Source organism: Giraffa tippelskirchi, chromosome 3 (assembly GCF_054371585.1).
Source record: "Giraffa tippelskirchi isolate mGirTip1 chromosome 3, T2T-mGirTip1v1.2.pri, whole genome shotgun sequence".
NCBI lineage: Eukaryota > Metazoa > Chordata > Mammalia > Artiodactyla > Giraffidae > Giraffa > Giraffa tippelskirchi.
In genome coordinates this window covers 35,054,216-35,069,920 of record NC_137277.1, presented here as the reverse complement: position 1 = coordinate 35,069,920, position 15,705 = coordinate 35,054,216, and the positions used below count along the sequence as shown (strand labels likewise).

At 45.7% G+C, this 15,705-nt stretch overlaps 1 protein-coding gene and 1 long non-coding RNA gene across 6 annotated transcripts in view; one reads left to right on the top strand and one right to left on the bottom strand.

Annotated features, from left to right (window-relative positions):
• The window catches only part of MYH10 (myosin heavy chain 10), a 123,644-nt gene that overhangs the window by 30,650 nt on the left and 77,289 nt on the right, over positions 1-15,705 (bottom strand). For 4 of the 5 annotated variants that reach the window (XM_081578376.1, XM_081578375.1, XM_081578378.1 and 1 more), the window contains 3 exons: positions 13,818-13,991; positions 11,053-11,226; positions 10,450-10,564 (listed from right to left, as the gene is read on the bottom strand). In XM_081578376.1, the coding sequence (XP_081434502.1) occupies positions 10,450-10,564; positions 11,053-11,226; positions 13,818-13,991 (463 nt within the window). Of the gene's footprint in view, positions 1-6,344; positions 6,408-10,449; positions 10,565-11,052; positions 11,227-13,817; positions 13,992-15,705 lie in introns of all 5 variants that reach the window. The other variant, XM_081578374.1, reaches the window with a different exon arrangement.
• Positions 7,364-10,112, top strand: LOC145541605 (uncharacterized). Its single transcript, XR_014079146.1, has 2 exons — positions 7,364-7,760; positions 9,433-10,112. It is a non-coding gene; the product is annotated as an uncharacterized LOC145541605 (long non-coding RNA).

Below are 15,705 nucleotides of genomic sequence, written 5' to 3'. Positions count from 1 at the left end.
GGGCTTATCTCACTTGACACTGGTCCATTTAAAACCCCTGCTGACCATCACAGCAGCGTTCTACAAAGTCTCCATACCTGGCTTCTTTGTGAACCCCACCGTTTCTTGGCCCTCTACCCACCTAACTACTACACTCTCCTTGATGACCTGGCTGCTGCTTTTTTCTGTATCTCATGATGCTCACTAGGGGCCCAAACTCAGCTCACCTGAAATCCTTTCTAGAATAAGGCAGGACACAAGTGCACTTGACCTTCTGCCTTCCTCAAGCCTCAGTCTCCTGGGCATCTCATTTATGCCTTGAACTCCTATACCTGACTGCTCAGCACCAGTCACCAAACACCTATACTCTCGTGTCTACCAGGTCACAAAGTGCCTCTCAACATCTGTTTTTCCTCAGTATCGCCTCCCTCTAACCTAGCACAATGTCTGGCACATAACCTGCTTGATACACATATGTTAGCAAATAAATGCAGTACAAATTAAATGATTTCAGAACTATAAATAGTGAGAAATGCATCAAAAGAAAAGAACAAGATGCTATAAAGGATGGGCGGTTAGAGATCTCCTTAGGAAATTACGTTTAATGCCTGAAGAGTAAGGATGAGCCGGTGGAGAGATCATTGCAGGCAGTGAGAACAGCAGGTGTGAAGGACCAGGGGCAGGAGGAAGTGAAAGAAGCTGGTGCCAGTGAGGCATCAGGAGCGAGGAGGTGAGGACACGCCCACAGTAAGAGGACGGACTGGGGAGGGGTCAGCAAGATGACAGGGACACATGTTGAAGTCCAGGCTCTAAGAGACATGATGGTAGCCTGAACTTGTGAGATCATGGAGGACATGGAAGAGGAAGAGGATTCCAGATGTACTTTGGTGGGAGAACTGACTTGCTCTTAGGATGAACTTGACATGGAGAATGTCAAGGCAGAGGGCCAGGGCAAGAATTCCTGGGATCTGGGCTTGAGCAGGTGAGTGACTGGTGGTACCACGAGAAAGATGATGAGAGAAAGGGGTTCTGTGGGAGGCGAGACGGACTCAAGCTCTATGTAAGTCTGGGTGCCCGTGAGACACTGAGGCAGAGATGTTGAGTGGACAGCGGAACATTGCCGTCTGCTGCTAAGCAAGCAGGTCTGAGGGAGAGAAGGCAGGTTTGGGAGGTGCTGACTTGCAGGTAGGGTTTAAAGTTACAGGGCTGGATGAGCCCCTTAAAGGGTGAATGGACAGAGATGGAGGTGCAGGGCAAGCCCCAAGGGGCCGGGGCGAGGAGGAGCTAGTGAAGGGGGAGGAGAAGGGGCTGGCAGAAGAGGGGAGCTGAGGTCAAAGTCCTGAACTGAAGCAGATGCTCCCTGTCTCTCCTCCTGGGCAGATGTGGCCACTGGTGACTCCAGCCAGAAACCCAAGAGTCAGCGTCAATGCCCCTCCCATGTCCAGCCTCTGATTTACTGGAACCTCAAGACAGACTACCAGAGTCTTCGCCCTGGTCGGTGTGACGACACCCTTCCTGGCTACCTTCCTCCGGCGCCTCTCCCGTTTCATCCTCCCACCCCTGCAGCCACACTGTGCTTTCCACTCATACCTTTAGTTCCAGTGTCATGATTAACAGATATTTCTAAAACTAAACAAGCTACTTGTTCCTAGACTTAAAATCCTATTTCTCCTATAGCCTGTAGAATACGGTCCAACTAGCCCCAATGGGAGAGTGCAAGGATGAAGAACTCCACCTAAACTCCTGCCAGCCATGAGCTGTGTGATCTTGGGTCAAGTCACCCAGCTACTCCAAGCCTCAGTTTGTTTCTCTGTGCAATGGAGCCAAGGAACCCCACCCCCATGCAGGGGTTCCCAGCAAACTCATAATGGCTTTTCAGTCTCCATTCCTCTCCCACCATCTCTTTTTAGGCTCCAACATCCACCTGCCTCCAGACTAAACAGGCCACTCCCTCCTCTAACCTTCCAATCACAGACCCCATACTCTGGGACAAACCTTCCACTCTGTTTCGTGGATATTTCCACTGGACTGAGCTTCTGGGGACATCTCTCCAGCACTGAACACATAAGGGGTCCCAAGAGCTGATCCCCAGTGTCCCTGGGACCCTCTGATCACCAGCTCAGACAGCTTCTTCTGCCCTCCCCACTGCCCAATGTTGGCCCGAGCAGGGTCCCTGGTGCACAGTAATTTTTTTAAACAAATATCCACTGAATGAACACAAAATGATCCACAGGAACAAGTCACACCCATAATAAGAGAAGGAGCACCACGTGGACTCTGGGGATTCAGCTGCACTGGTCTGCAGGGACCCACGATGCAGTCCCAAGGAAGGACTGCTTTTTTTTTTAATAATAAAAAAATATATAATGAAACTGATTTTCAAATTTAACTCTAATAAGGGTAAGTCCAAGCTAAATACTCAACAGTTTTAAAAAATTAATGCTTTAGACTTTCAGGTTTTTTTTTTTTTTTAATTGAAAAACTTAAACTTGGGGTTAGTTTCTACCACTGAGTAAAATTATCTTGTAGGTAAAACAGAAACACTGTGGGAACTTCATTAAATAATCAGGGCCCCATTACTCATACAGTTTAACTCAAAAAACCGAGACCAAGAAAAACCTCTATTTAAAAAAATATTTTCATGTTGAAAATGGTTACAGCAGCAATCAGAGAAAGGTGGAAAATGCAGACAAGATCCTAGCAGTTCCCCGAGAAGAGCAGCACTGCTTCTCCTAAGATCTAATAGCGCTACTAAAACTTCAAAGCATCTCACAGCCCCAACGCAGGGCTTCAGGGTAAAGAGTGGCTTTGTTTCTCCTCCTGCTTTTCTATCTGAGGGGTCAGGCAAGGCTGGTTAGGGTGCTGGTGGGCACTGCAATTCATTATTTGGTTGCCCGGTAGCCTGTAAAGAGTTCAAAATATTTCACATCAATTTCACTTAATTTATTAACAAACTCCACGTAGACAGTCAGAAATGAGATGAGCTCCACAGACCTGGAACCTGTAAGGGTACGCACATAGTTTAAGAGAAAGAAATGCAGCTGTAATCACCCATCTCATAAAACTGCCATCAACAGTTTTACATAAGGAATGGCATCGTGTGGGGCCAGAATGCTTAACTGGCTCTTCTTCTACCAGACAGTCTCAGGAGACAGATGTTTGTGTTCTTTAAATCTGTGCATGGGACAAAATACTAGTGATCTAATATCATCTGACACAGTTAAGCTAGTTCTTCAGAAATTCTCTCTAGTTAATAGAGCTGGAAATCAAAAAGGGGGGTAGATACCTATCTTAAGGTTAACTTTAACACCCAGCCTTGATGAGTAGGAACTACATCTCACACTCCTACCCAAATGAGGCCTTCAGCGCTCATTCACACAGACTAAGACAGTTCTACTGTAAGGTACACTAAAGTATTACTAAGTTAAGATTCTGAGGGACTTGTCTGCTGGTCCAGTGATTAAAACTCCACGGTTCCACTGCAGGGGGCACGGGTTCAATCCCTGGTTGGGGAAATAAGATCCCACATGCCATGCAGCACGGCCCCAAAAAAGGGTTCTGAAACAAACATTTAAGTACTGTGCATTTCCAGAAACAATCTTAACATTGAACAGACTTATCTTCAGTGTACCCTCTATTACATAATAGTAACAAATTTATAATGGTTACCTAACTGGGTTGTAGAACCAATCTCTTAAATGTTCTAGAGTATTTGGGAAGTTTTAGAAGAATTCCAGGAAGCCTGGAGGTTGACAGGGAGCATGTGATTTAAGGAGTACTCAACCTTCTCCCAAGCACCAGTGTTAAGCTGCCCTTGAATCTGTCTCCTTTACTGTCCCATCTGTATTTTCTGTCCCTGCAGAAGCCAGTCGGGGCACAGGGAGCCCCTCTCCTTGCCATGGTGTCTCTTGCATGGCTGCTCCTGCTGATGGTCCTTACTACCCCGTAAAGGAGGTGGTAGGTGTCAACTAGCGTCAGACTATGTATAGCAGACTATACACAACTGTCCCCTGACACAGTTAGGATCAAGACCAAAGCCACGGACAGCCACTCCTGTCATCACAGGCCCTTTTAGTTTAAAAACCCCACCTACAACTCTGAGGGTTAGGAAACTGCTTAGCTAATTCATTGCATCCTCCATTACCAGTTTATCCCAGGAGTCTAGACTTTCAAATTATTTGGAAGAAAATACAGATCTTCAGTTTATAGCAGAAACTTGCATGACCTCTTTATTCTGCCTCCAGAAATTCTGTTCCATTCTCCCCTGTGCTTGTTTTTTGATGGTTCTGGAAACCTCTCTTTACCCATCTCTCATTCTTAACCTCAAAGGCCTGCATGTTCTTCCCGTGTAGTTTTCCTAATGTCCTGACTGTACTTAGAAGCACAGGGCCCATGTGAGCCATGTGTTCTCTCATTCAGAGGTGCCCACCACCTCAGCGCATCAAAGGTCATCATGACTTCATCCCTAGGACCCTTCTCATCCATCGTCTCCTGAGAAATCACTGAAAATATTAAAGCCTGTGTTTTCATTGAAAGCCTGTTACCCCTCCTTGGGCTTTGATTCCATAAGCAGATGTTGAGGAGAAGAACATTTTTGCTGTAGAAATACTACATACAACTTCAAGACCACATGGAGCCATGGTGGATGGAAGGCTCATCAGGAGGAGAGACTGAGACCCTGATACTCAGGTCAGCAGAGCGACTCAACCAACGGCCACGTCCCAAGAGAGACGGACCAGGCATGTTTCCAGTTATGAAGCCAGCAGAGGGGGAGGGGTGAGCTGGCCCCCTGTGGGAATGCTGTCATCCAGGGTAGCCACGGACCCGATCCTGCAGGTACAGAAAGCACCTGGTCCACAGACCCCAAAGATCACAGCCCCACAGGAAAGAGCCTCTGTGCTGCGGGAGAGGGAAAGACCATGGTGGCAGGCTGGGCAAGGCTGCTGCACCCACTCGCCCACCCAGCCCCTCCCTCTGTGACCTCATGGTGTGCCTGCTTGGTGCCAGCAGCAGGGGAGTGACAGTGGGCAACAAGAGCCCGCAGGCTGAAGTCTCTTAAACAACTATAAACCCAAGAGGTAGCGGAATGAATTTAAAGAGGGCACTCTGCTTTGGAAGCAAGTCCAAAAGTTTGAGCGCTGACCTTTTATCACAGCACAAGTCCCAGGCAGACCACAAGTGTCAAACCGCCTCCTGGCTCCCTCTTCACTTCCTCAGCTCCATCAGTACCAGCCCACCCCCCCTACCCCCCAAAGGCCAAAGACGACCAACTGTGAAGATGTCTCCTGTGGAACAGTCATCCCAGCTCACAGAGCAATCTTTGGCATCATCTATCCCTCCCTCCCACACCCTCACTTGCAACCTATTTTTTCACAGTAGGTGATCTAGAACTGACAGCAGGAATCTTGGGTTAAAATGGGCATGTTTGTTTTAACATATTTTTAAAAACCTTTTGAGATGGATTTGGATCTCAGCATTATGTTCCAAAATCATGAAGGAAATTTTACAATATGAATTTGACTTTATCTTTGAATTTTCACTTGACAGTTTCACTAAACAAGTAGAAGGTTACATGATCTTCATTTATATTAGCCTTTGCCATGTTTAGGCTATATTCTTTCTCTCCATTTATTTTTAAGGTACAGTTGATCTATAGGTTGGGCTGTATTTTAAACAGGGCTATGGACTCAAACCTTTAGTCCCAAATGTCTAAGGCTCAATTTCAGGTTCAAGGTACAGGTTCTAACACTCCACTCTTTGTCTCAATGTGCATCAAGCCTTGTATTGACAGGTAGTTTCATGGTTTCAGTTCAAAAGAAAAAGCCAAGTAGCCAGATATGCACATCAATTCCAATTAAAAGGCATAATGATGAGACCAACATACATGAGATAATTATGCAATTATTTGTTCACAAAATGTTAATGACTTGAAAAAGAAAAAGAAAAAAATTCCTCCTTGGAGTTCCTTAGAGTTGAAAATCTAAAGGTAACTCAAAGACAAGGGACATATTATTTGGCAGATCAAGTCTTAACAATTCCCTTAGAGGACTTGGTATCAGATGGCACTACTGGAAAAGGTGGGTACAGACCTTTTTGCTATGCGGTGCTTTGGGCTACGCATAAAATAAGAAGCGATGTGTAGGCAGTAGCAATTGAATTGTTTATGCACTCAAACAGTTGCCTTGAAGGATAATAAAACTGAGCATGAAATGAAGGTTCATGCAGGTCTATGAGCAAAACAAAAACAGAAACCCAGAAACCACCCCCCTCCCGCCCTCCCGGCCCCCCTGCCAGCCCCCCGCCAAGTGCTTCCTCTGGGTTGAAACCCTTTGTGTCTGGAAGACCTACAGGCTTTATCCATTCACCTGGTGGCTCATGAAGACCAGAAACACTGTCATAGAAAGAAGCTCTCTGAATATTCTGAATCTCTAAAGCAGAGAAACAGCAAAAACAGGAGGACAGAAGGGCAGATACACAAACACTTCAGTTAGTGTGAGAGACATTTGACATCACAAGTCAACTTTGCAATCGGGCTACAGAAGTAGCTCATCCAGGGCAGACCCCATGCAAACATTACTGTTTCAGAATTTGCACATCTGGACAAAGTTCTTTACAAAATAAATGAATATAGCTGAATCACTCCCAGCTCCAGGTGTGAGCATTATATAACGTATCAAAGGCAAATGGTTACCCCCATGTAAATGCAGGATGAAATTTAAGAGCAATAAGGTACCATGTGCATTGTCTTTCATAGTATTATCTTGCAAATTATTAACAAATCAGGACAAAACTATAGTAAGTTAGATTACTCTGAAAAAGATGGCATTTACTATTAAAAATACACTGCTGTGTAATTTTATTTCCAGTTCAGACTTTGGAAATATAATTTACTTCAAGTACAAACAGTAACTACCATTATGGAAAACAAAATTCTATTGTACAAAATGTTAAAGTAACAGTCAAATAATAACTAAGATGATACTTATGGATCATACCGTTACTCATGAAAATATCTCAGGAGGCATGTTTACAGGAAAATGTAATTTTTAGGTCTTTTCCCCCTGTATGTTAGCCCCTAGAAGTAGTAAGAAGTCATGTGTAGCTGCTAAGAGATCCCATGACATCTTCTAGCAAAAAGTTGGGCACTATGAGTCTCTAGGGCAGGGCTGCCACCAATAAATCTGAATTTTCCTGGTCTGGCCTGGAGAAAACTCTGACACAAAGTCTATTTTAACACGAGTGTTTTATACTCAAGGTATTGCATCTTTGCAGGCAAACTACACTCACACGTCATATCCTCAAACATTCAGTCAACTTGTCAATTTCTGCTTTTGTACTGACATGGCTATAAAAATATGCAACTATTTTTACATGTTTTTTCCAGGACCACTTTCTTTCCAGAAGCTCTTCTTCTCCCAAGACATCCCTACATCTAGAGTGAACAAGATGAATTCTCCACCCTACAACCCTTTTCAAACTCCTGGGCCTGCCACTGACCTCACGCATGAAACACGCAGTCCTCAACATCGGGGAAGCCTGGCATCTGGCTCTGCTTGCCGCCCACCCATGGTGGGTCACCTCTGAGAACCTGTCACTCAATTACACCAAGAGACCGTGCACCTGAGCTGATGGATGGCAGGACTTCCCGCTAAGAGCGGCCAACACGCAGGATGACTCTGGAGCGGACACAGGCACAGCCAGGTCACCCTCAGGGTAGGATTCCACTTGGCCTGTTCAGACCAAAGTGGCAACACGTGCTCCCAAGCTGCCTGTGGAGAAAGGTGAGGCCCCGGGAAAGTAGTGCAAACAGCTGAGGACAGTTGGACAGAACTCAGCCCAGGACAGGGGGCCCTGCAGGTCTCACGCCTTTCCTCTCAGAGGTTCTGTCATCAAGTGAATAACCTCTGTATAGCTCATTTGGGAAAGCATAAGCAGGCAGGTAAAGGCTCTCCAGACAGGGTCCTCCCTGTACCTGTGACATGGATACACATCACATCATCACGGCAACTGCAGCCTCCCCTCCCACCTCCCCCACCAGATCTCTCATTCCTGAAACTTCTGACCCGGTGCAGACAAAGGCCCTTCCGTACCTGGATGGGCAAGAGCTGGGAAGGAGGAAGCCAAGGCAGAGGCCCCTCCATCCCGCTCCTGCTTCTGTGTGTCCTGGGAAAGCCCTGGGCGGGCGCAGAACAAGCCTTTCATGGTTCTGGGATCCGCCTGACTGCGGATGATCCTGGTACTTAGCATGGGCTGGACGAGTGAACGGGTCAGGGACTCAGCAGGTGATTCCCATCAAACTGCTTTTGGTCAAGCCCAGGACCTCCTGCCATGATTCCCCAAACACCTGCTTCTCTTCTCATTCAAAAGGAAGAGAGAAAACCCATTTTTGAGACTTTAACGGTAGACCACTAGTTTCCTCTGTTCCCTTTCTCCTAGGCTTTTCTTCCATGTCCACTGCTTTTGTCCTCAGTCACCTTGCTCTGAACTCCCTAATTCTGGGGTCTTTCACCCCAACTCATCCAACAAGCCACTGCCCGCTTTGCTTCTTCAAGTTCACACTGTGTTCCTACCCTGGCTTACAAGCCTACTGATGCCATTTAGTTCATGAAGGCAAATCCATGATACTGGCCAGAGGGTTTCTCTTGTGGTCCAACCTCCTGTCACCATTCTCATCTCCTGCAAAATTTGCTCTGGCCTTCTGGTCCCAGCCCTGCCCTAAAGCCTCAATGGGATTCTTACCCTGAACTGGGATTTTCCACTTCCTCACTGTGATCATCCCTTCCACCAGCTCAACACCCCCTTTGCCCACACAAACATCACTTCTAAAAACGCCACCCACCCCGATATGAGTTTAGGTAAACTTTGTCACACTCTGTGGTTAAGGTCCGATCAGGATGTAAATGCTCACTAGTGGTGCTGGGAGATTGCCCAGCCTTTAGCACGTGTTCAGGAGACATTGGCTTTGTTTTTTCAACAAATTATTATTTTTCAAGGACAAGGAAGACTGCCTCCTCCTTCATGACATATGACCTTAGCACCCCAGGAACAAGGCAGCCCCCCTCCATTGTGCACGTGACAGTCATCTCAGGGGTCACCGACACTCAGCAGTCATCCACACGTCTCACCCCCTATGCTCTGAGCGAAGCTGGGAGCATGGGTGGGCGTGGGGGCCGCACACTGCCCAGGGCAGCACAACAATCCATTCCTGACTGAACACTATATTCCTGACGAGCAGTGTCAGTCACTCTTGCTTCCTCTTCTTGGGATGTTTCCCACTGACCTGTGTGGTCTTCCTGGCCCTGTGGACCTGGTGGCCACCAGATCTCAGGGTCCCCTTTTCCACTCTAGACCCAAATCTCAGACCCACTCTCATACTTCCCAGAGTACAGGGCCAAGGTCCCTCTGCTGCATGGGCACTGTGGACGCCACCTTGGGGTCCTGTCCTCTCCTCAGACCTCAAAAGGCTGCCTTGATGAACCAAGTTACTGCCAGTGACAGCGAGCAGCAGTGGCCAGGTGCAGATGTCCACCCAGAGGGACAGTGCTGAAAAGCTTGTTTCACCTGCTGGAAACCTCACCTTTCCCCCAGTCCCTGCCTGTGCACAGTCTCACAGCCACAGTCTCTCCCCAGGACACGTGCTGGAACACATGCGCTTATGCCCACCCCTGCACTTGCTGGAGCTGACGTAAGTGACCTGTCTTTGACATGGTCATCATCCCCAGCTCACTGTCTTTGCAGCCATTCTTTTCTTTCTCTTTGCCCTGATGGCCCTAAGCCCTCTGATCCGCCTTCTGGGTTTCTTTCTTGCTACCCGTGTGGAGACACCTAGGTGACGGGGTCTTGAGATGCTACAGAAAAGCAGAAGTGAGCTGACAGGCCTGGCTGGGGCCAGGGTCACAGCCTAGGCAGGGACAGACTTGAAGCTAAGGTCCTCATGACCTGAGGCCAAGTAAAGTGGGGGGAACAACCAGGATGAAACATGTAGATAGCTAAGCTCAGAAAATGCTGGTCCCACTACAAATATGGACACAGGTGCTTTGCTCCTCTGGTACCAGCACAACCTCTAGTCTACGATAAAACCATGGAAACTGTCACCTGAGGACTGGTGGAAATAAAGACAACTGACCTATATGCAGACGGTCTGAGAATGCAGAGGCTTCTAGGGTTCTACATCCCAACACCCCTGGGTTACGACTGTGTGGGGACCAGGGTGGCCTGAGGCAAATGTGCAGGTCTTATGGCTGTGCTACTAGAATGTTCCCATAGCATCTGACCAAGAAGGCAGATGTCTTGTTACTCAAGTTTCCTTAAAGTGGGTAAAATCCGACACAATGGCAGCCCTGCTCTAGGGAAATTAAAGAGCTTTAAAGTAAGAAAATATACACACATCTCTATGTAAAAGAACCGTATATAAGCCTCAATTGTAAAAGATTCCAGTCAAGCTCGATGACAAACACAAGCACATCTTACCATCCTTCCAGAGCTCTGCCACGAATCTGTCAGAGGACTGGTGCAGGAGGGTGGCCACGTTGTCATTCAGGGGGTCCATGTTCTTCATCAGCCACTCGTCTGCCTTGTAGTCCACCTGCCAGACCAGAGCCAAAGGCGGCGAGAGGGGAAAAAACAAAAGTAAGAAACATCTTCAGCCTTAACCCCATTCATAGAACCTCCGCCAGGCAGAAGATGGCAACTTTAGGCTGAACCCAAGGTGCCTGGAGCACAGCCCTGTTCCCTTCCCAGCAACCAATCAAAAGGAAGTCACATACCCTGCAGCCTTCACCTCTAAAAACCTTCCTCCCAAAGCACTGGGGAGTCTGGGGATTTTAAGCATGAGCCACCCATTCTCACTGCTTGGCCATGCAATAATCACCTGTCTCCCCGCTTCGCCCCCATCTCTCCCCCTCAAAAATTCATAGAACAGTCCAAACAATGGGTGGTCTCAAAGGCACTGCATTTGTAGTAGGTACTGTATTTAAGGGTTGATAAATGTATACCAGCATATTTGTTACAACCCTCATCAAAAGCAGCAAAATTTCAAGCACGGTACTTTTAATGAAATTATTTCACTCTTACCTTCCCTGCATAATGGATAATGCAAAAATCAGCTTTGTCTTTCAATTGACGTGGTTTCTGAAACTTGGAGTGGGACCCTTGCTCTTGAACGAGCTTTTCAACAAAGGTCTTATCTGTGGCTTTAGGGAACCAGCACTCTTCATCCAGAAGGGCCAGCACACCAGGAGGGTTAGCCTGATAACAGAGGCAAGAAGAATTGACATATTTTGCACATCACTGTACGTATAAGGATGTTTTCCACTAGGTTTGGCAGTTTAACTTCCAAAACAATTAGAGCTTCATGAATATCTATGGAAAGGAAACTTCTAGGATAGCAGGTATTGCCAAACTATAACTGTAACGCAAATGATGAAATCTCAAATGGCTCAGTTAAGTACTGGTAAGAAAACAGATGAATACTGTATTTCATAAACTTATTAAAAAAAAAATTCCAAGTAGATAACTGCCAAAAAGTAGCAAATAAGAGACACCAGAAAGGAAATGGAAGTTGTAGAGACAAAACTTAGTCTTTATATTCAATAAACCCTCCACAATTTGGAATACTTCAGATATTTTATATCCTATCCAAGTCAATTTAATATTTGTTTAAGTGATGATTAAATAAGCATTTCACACTTAGTGAAATATTTAAAACTATAGTTAAGTAGAATATATGGAAGGTGATGATATAATTTATCAATTACTTTTTAGGTTTGTGTTGAGAGCCTGTTCTATTTCACTCAACTAACTCACTGAAAAAAGCCTGAGGGACACAAAGACATAAAGTAGATTAGTGTCTGGGGTGCTGAGGAAAGGGAATGGGAGTGACTGCCAAAGGTACAAAGTTTCTTTCTGGTATGATGAAAGTGTTGTGGGATTAGACAGTGGTAATGGTTGTACAACTCTATGCTGAAGCTCACTGAATTTGGTACTTCATAAAGAATTTTAGGGTAGTGAACTCTGTCTCAAATAAAAAAGTGTCTGGAGGGTGCTATTCTCTGGAAGGTCAAAAATCAATGGAAGGACTTCCTTTTTGGGGAAGAAAGTGGGTGTATACCTGAAAGCTAAATGAAATATTACAATAGTGATGGCCTATTCTGCAGAGGTTTGGGGTCATGATTTACTGTCATACTGCAAATATGGCAAGTTTCTGATCTAAGACTGAACAGACCAATTCTAGGGTACCACAACATTTGGGACAAATCCCTACCAGTTTTCCTCAACTCACAGGCCCTTTGTATTTATTAGAGAAGAGCTGGCTCTGTATAAATAATGATTAAAAAGTAACTGGAAGGACTTCTCTGGTGATCCAGTGGTTATGTATACTCCTTGCAAGGCAGAGCACATGGGTTTGATCCTTGGTCAGGGAACTAAGATCTCACATGCTGTGCAGCATCTAAGCCACAACTACTGAAGCCTGTGTGCTCTGGAGCCTATGTGTTACAGCTAGAGAATCTGTGCGCCATAAGGAAAGATCTGGCACAACGCAACAAAGATCCTCTGTGCGGCAACTAAGACCTGACACAGCCAAATAAATAAACATTAAAAAAAAAAAAAAGTAACTGGAGGTCCTAGTTAAACATGATTGAAATGTCATAACGTGGTCAGAGAAAGGCTAAGGTTAACAGAACAGGAGCAGGTAGAAGCAGCTGAAAACCCAGGACTAAGACCCTCATTCCAGAGCTGTCTAGTTCCTGGCTCATCTAAAAGAATTTGCAGGGTTCGGAGATGCTGAAAGAACACTATAATCAAAGGCAAGCAGGTTTAGCAGTGATCCTAGAGAAGAGACGGGCCAGAGAGGCATTTAACCTGATTTTACCCAATCACGACAACCTTGAGAAATGAAGTTCTGGACTAAGGTAAGTGAAACACACGTCTTTCTGCCTTAATTTTTACACTTTTAATTTTTCAATGAAAATATTTCTAAATTCTGAAAGAGGAGCCCAAATGTAATTTAATCTTTCCCAAAGGACTCCATGACAGCATGACTCAGAAGATCCATAATTTTGTCTTTTTATTTTTCTGATTTCATCCTTTAGTGTCAAGATCTCTGTTATCCCTTTTCCTATTAATTAAGAATCTCTAAAGAGTTGTTTGGGAGATGATGTTTTGTCTCCTGGTCAGAGTTTTGGAAGAAGCTGGCCAGAGGCTGGGTTATGAGAGATCAGGACAGACAACAGGACAGCCAGGTGCCCCCCCAGAGTCATTTTTTGATATTTTCTTTCTGGAACATACTGCCCTCACTCTACATTTTGAAAGGCTCCTCAAAGGAATCATAATTCCATATCATTTTATATGCTATTGTTAAATGTTGTATGATTATAAACTCTTAAAATCATTCTAAAAAAGCACCTCTGTACTTATGAGGATAAGCTTCCGTGATCCCCAAAATGGATCTGTATGACCCACCTAATTCGTAGCTAGACACAGTACCCCTTTATCATCTTGGACATGTGCCTGGTGGAGCCCCACACACATGACATGGGCTGAGGGCTGGAGCGACTGTGGCTGCTGCCACCTGCCTGAGGCAGCAAAGGACCACGTCTGCAAGCACATGGACCCATGAGAGGACAGGACTGAGAGAAAGGACAGCTCGAGAAGGGTCTTACTTGCAGGCTCTTCACTTTTTAAATGGGTATTTCATCAAAGCATCCTAGTAAATTGAGATCAGAAAATTATCTTCACGCTGATGAGACAGGAACATTTCCGTCTCAGTTTATGGGAAGAAAAGCTCAAGGCACCGCCTGAGCCCAGGCAGAGAGCTGGCTGGCAGGAGAGGGTCTTACGGGTCTCTCGATGAGGTCAATGCAGGGCTGCAGGTCGAGGCCAAAGTCAATGAAGTTCCACTCGATGCCCTCGCGCTGGTACTCCTCTTGCTCCAGGATGAACATGGTGTGGTTGAAGAGCTGCTGCAGCTTCTCGTTGGTGTAGTTGATGCAAAGTTGCTCGAACGAGTTCAGCTGCGGGGGGGGCGGGGGGGTGGGTGCGGAAGGAGAAGAGAGGGAGGAAGAGAGGACCAGACAGCTTGTTCTCAGAATGTTCTTGAGTTATTAACCAGGTCTCAACTACCCTAGACTAATGAGGATCTTTCTTAATCTACACACAAGCCCCGCCCCCCCAACCCCCACATCATGTTACTGAGAAGCTAAAATGACAACATTATAAACTCTGTATGCTACTGTAACTCAGTTCAGTTACCCAGTTCTGTCCGACTCTGCGACCCCATGGACTGTAGCACGCCAGGCCTCCCTATCCATCACCAACTCCCGGAGCTTGCTCAAACTCATGTCCATCGAGTTGGTGATGCCATCCAACCATCTCATCCTCTGTCATCCCCTTCTCCTGCCTTCAATCTTTGCCGGCATCAGGATCTTTACAGTTCTTCGCATCAGGTAGCCAAAGTATTGGAGCTTCAGCTTCAGTGTCAGTCCTTCCAATTAATATTCAGGACTGATTTCCTTTAGGATTGACTGGTTTGATCTCCTTGCAGCCCAAGGGACTCTTAAGAATTTTCTCCAACACCACAGTTCAGAAGCATCAATTCTTAGGCGCTCAGCCTTCCTTATGATCCAACTCTCACATTCATACATGACCCCTGAAAAAACCATAGCTTTGACTAGACGGACCTTTGTTGGCAAGGTAATATCTCTGCTTTTTAATATGCTGTCTAGGTTGTTCATAGCTTTTCTTCCAAGGAACAAGTGTCTTTTAATTTCATGGCTTCAGTCAGCACCTGCAGTGATTTTGGAGCCCCAAAAATAAAACCTGTCACTGTTTCTGTTGTTTCCCCACCTATTTGCCATGAAGTGGTGGGACCGGATGCTTGGATCTTAGTTTTTTGAATGTTGAATTTTAAGCCGGCTTTTTCACTCTCCTCTTTCACTTTCATCAAGAGGCTCTTGAGTTCCTCTTTGCTTTCTGCTGTAGGGGTGGTGTCATCTGCATATCTGAGGTTATTGATATTTCCCCCAGCAATCTTGATTCCAGCTTGTGCTTCATCCAGCCTGGTATTTCATGTGATATACTCTGCATAGAAGTTAAATAAGCAGGGTGACAATATACAGCCTTGATGTACTCCTTTCCCAATTTGGAACCAGTCCGTTGTTCCATGTCTAGTTCTGTTTCTTCTTGACCTGCATACAGATTTCTCAGGAGGCAGGTAAGGTGGTCTAGTATTCCCATCTCTTTAAGAGTTCTTCACAGTTTGTTGTGATCCATGCAGTCAAAGGCTTTGGTGTAATCAATAAAGCAGAAGTAGATATTTTTCTGGAACTCTTACTTTTTCTGTGATCCAGTGGATGTTGGCAATTTGATCTCTGGTTCCTCTGCCTTTTCTAAATCCAGCTTGAACATCTGGAAGTTCTCAGTTCACGTACTGTTGAAGCCCAGCTTGGAGAATTTTGAGCATTCCTTTGCTAGCATGTGAGATGATTGCAATTGTGCGGTAGTTTGAACATTCTTTGGCATTGCGTTTCTTTGGGATTGGAATGAAAACTGACCTTTTCCGGTCCTGTGGCCGCTGCTGAGTTTTCCAAATTTGCTGGCATATTGAGTGCAGCACTTTAACAGCATCTTTTAGGACTTGAAATAGCTCAGCTAGAATTCTATCACTTCCACTAGCTTTGTTCATGGTGATGCTTCCTAAGGGCCACTTGACTTTGCACCCCAGGATGT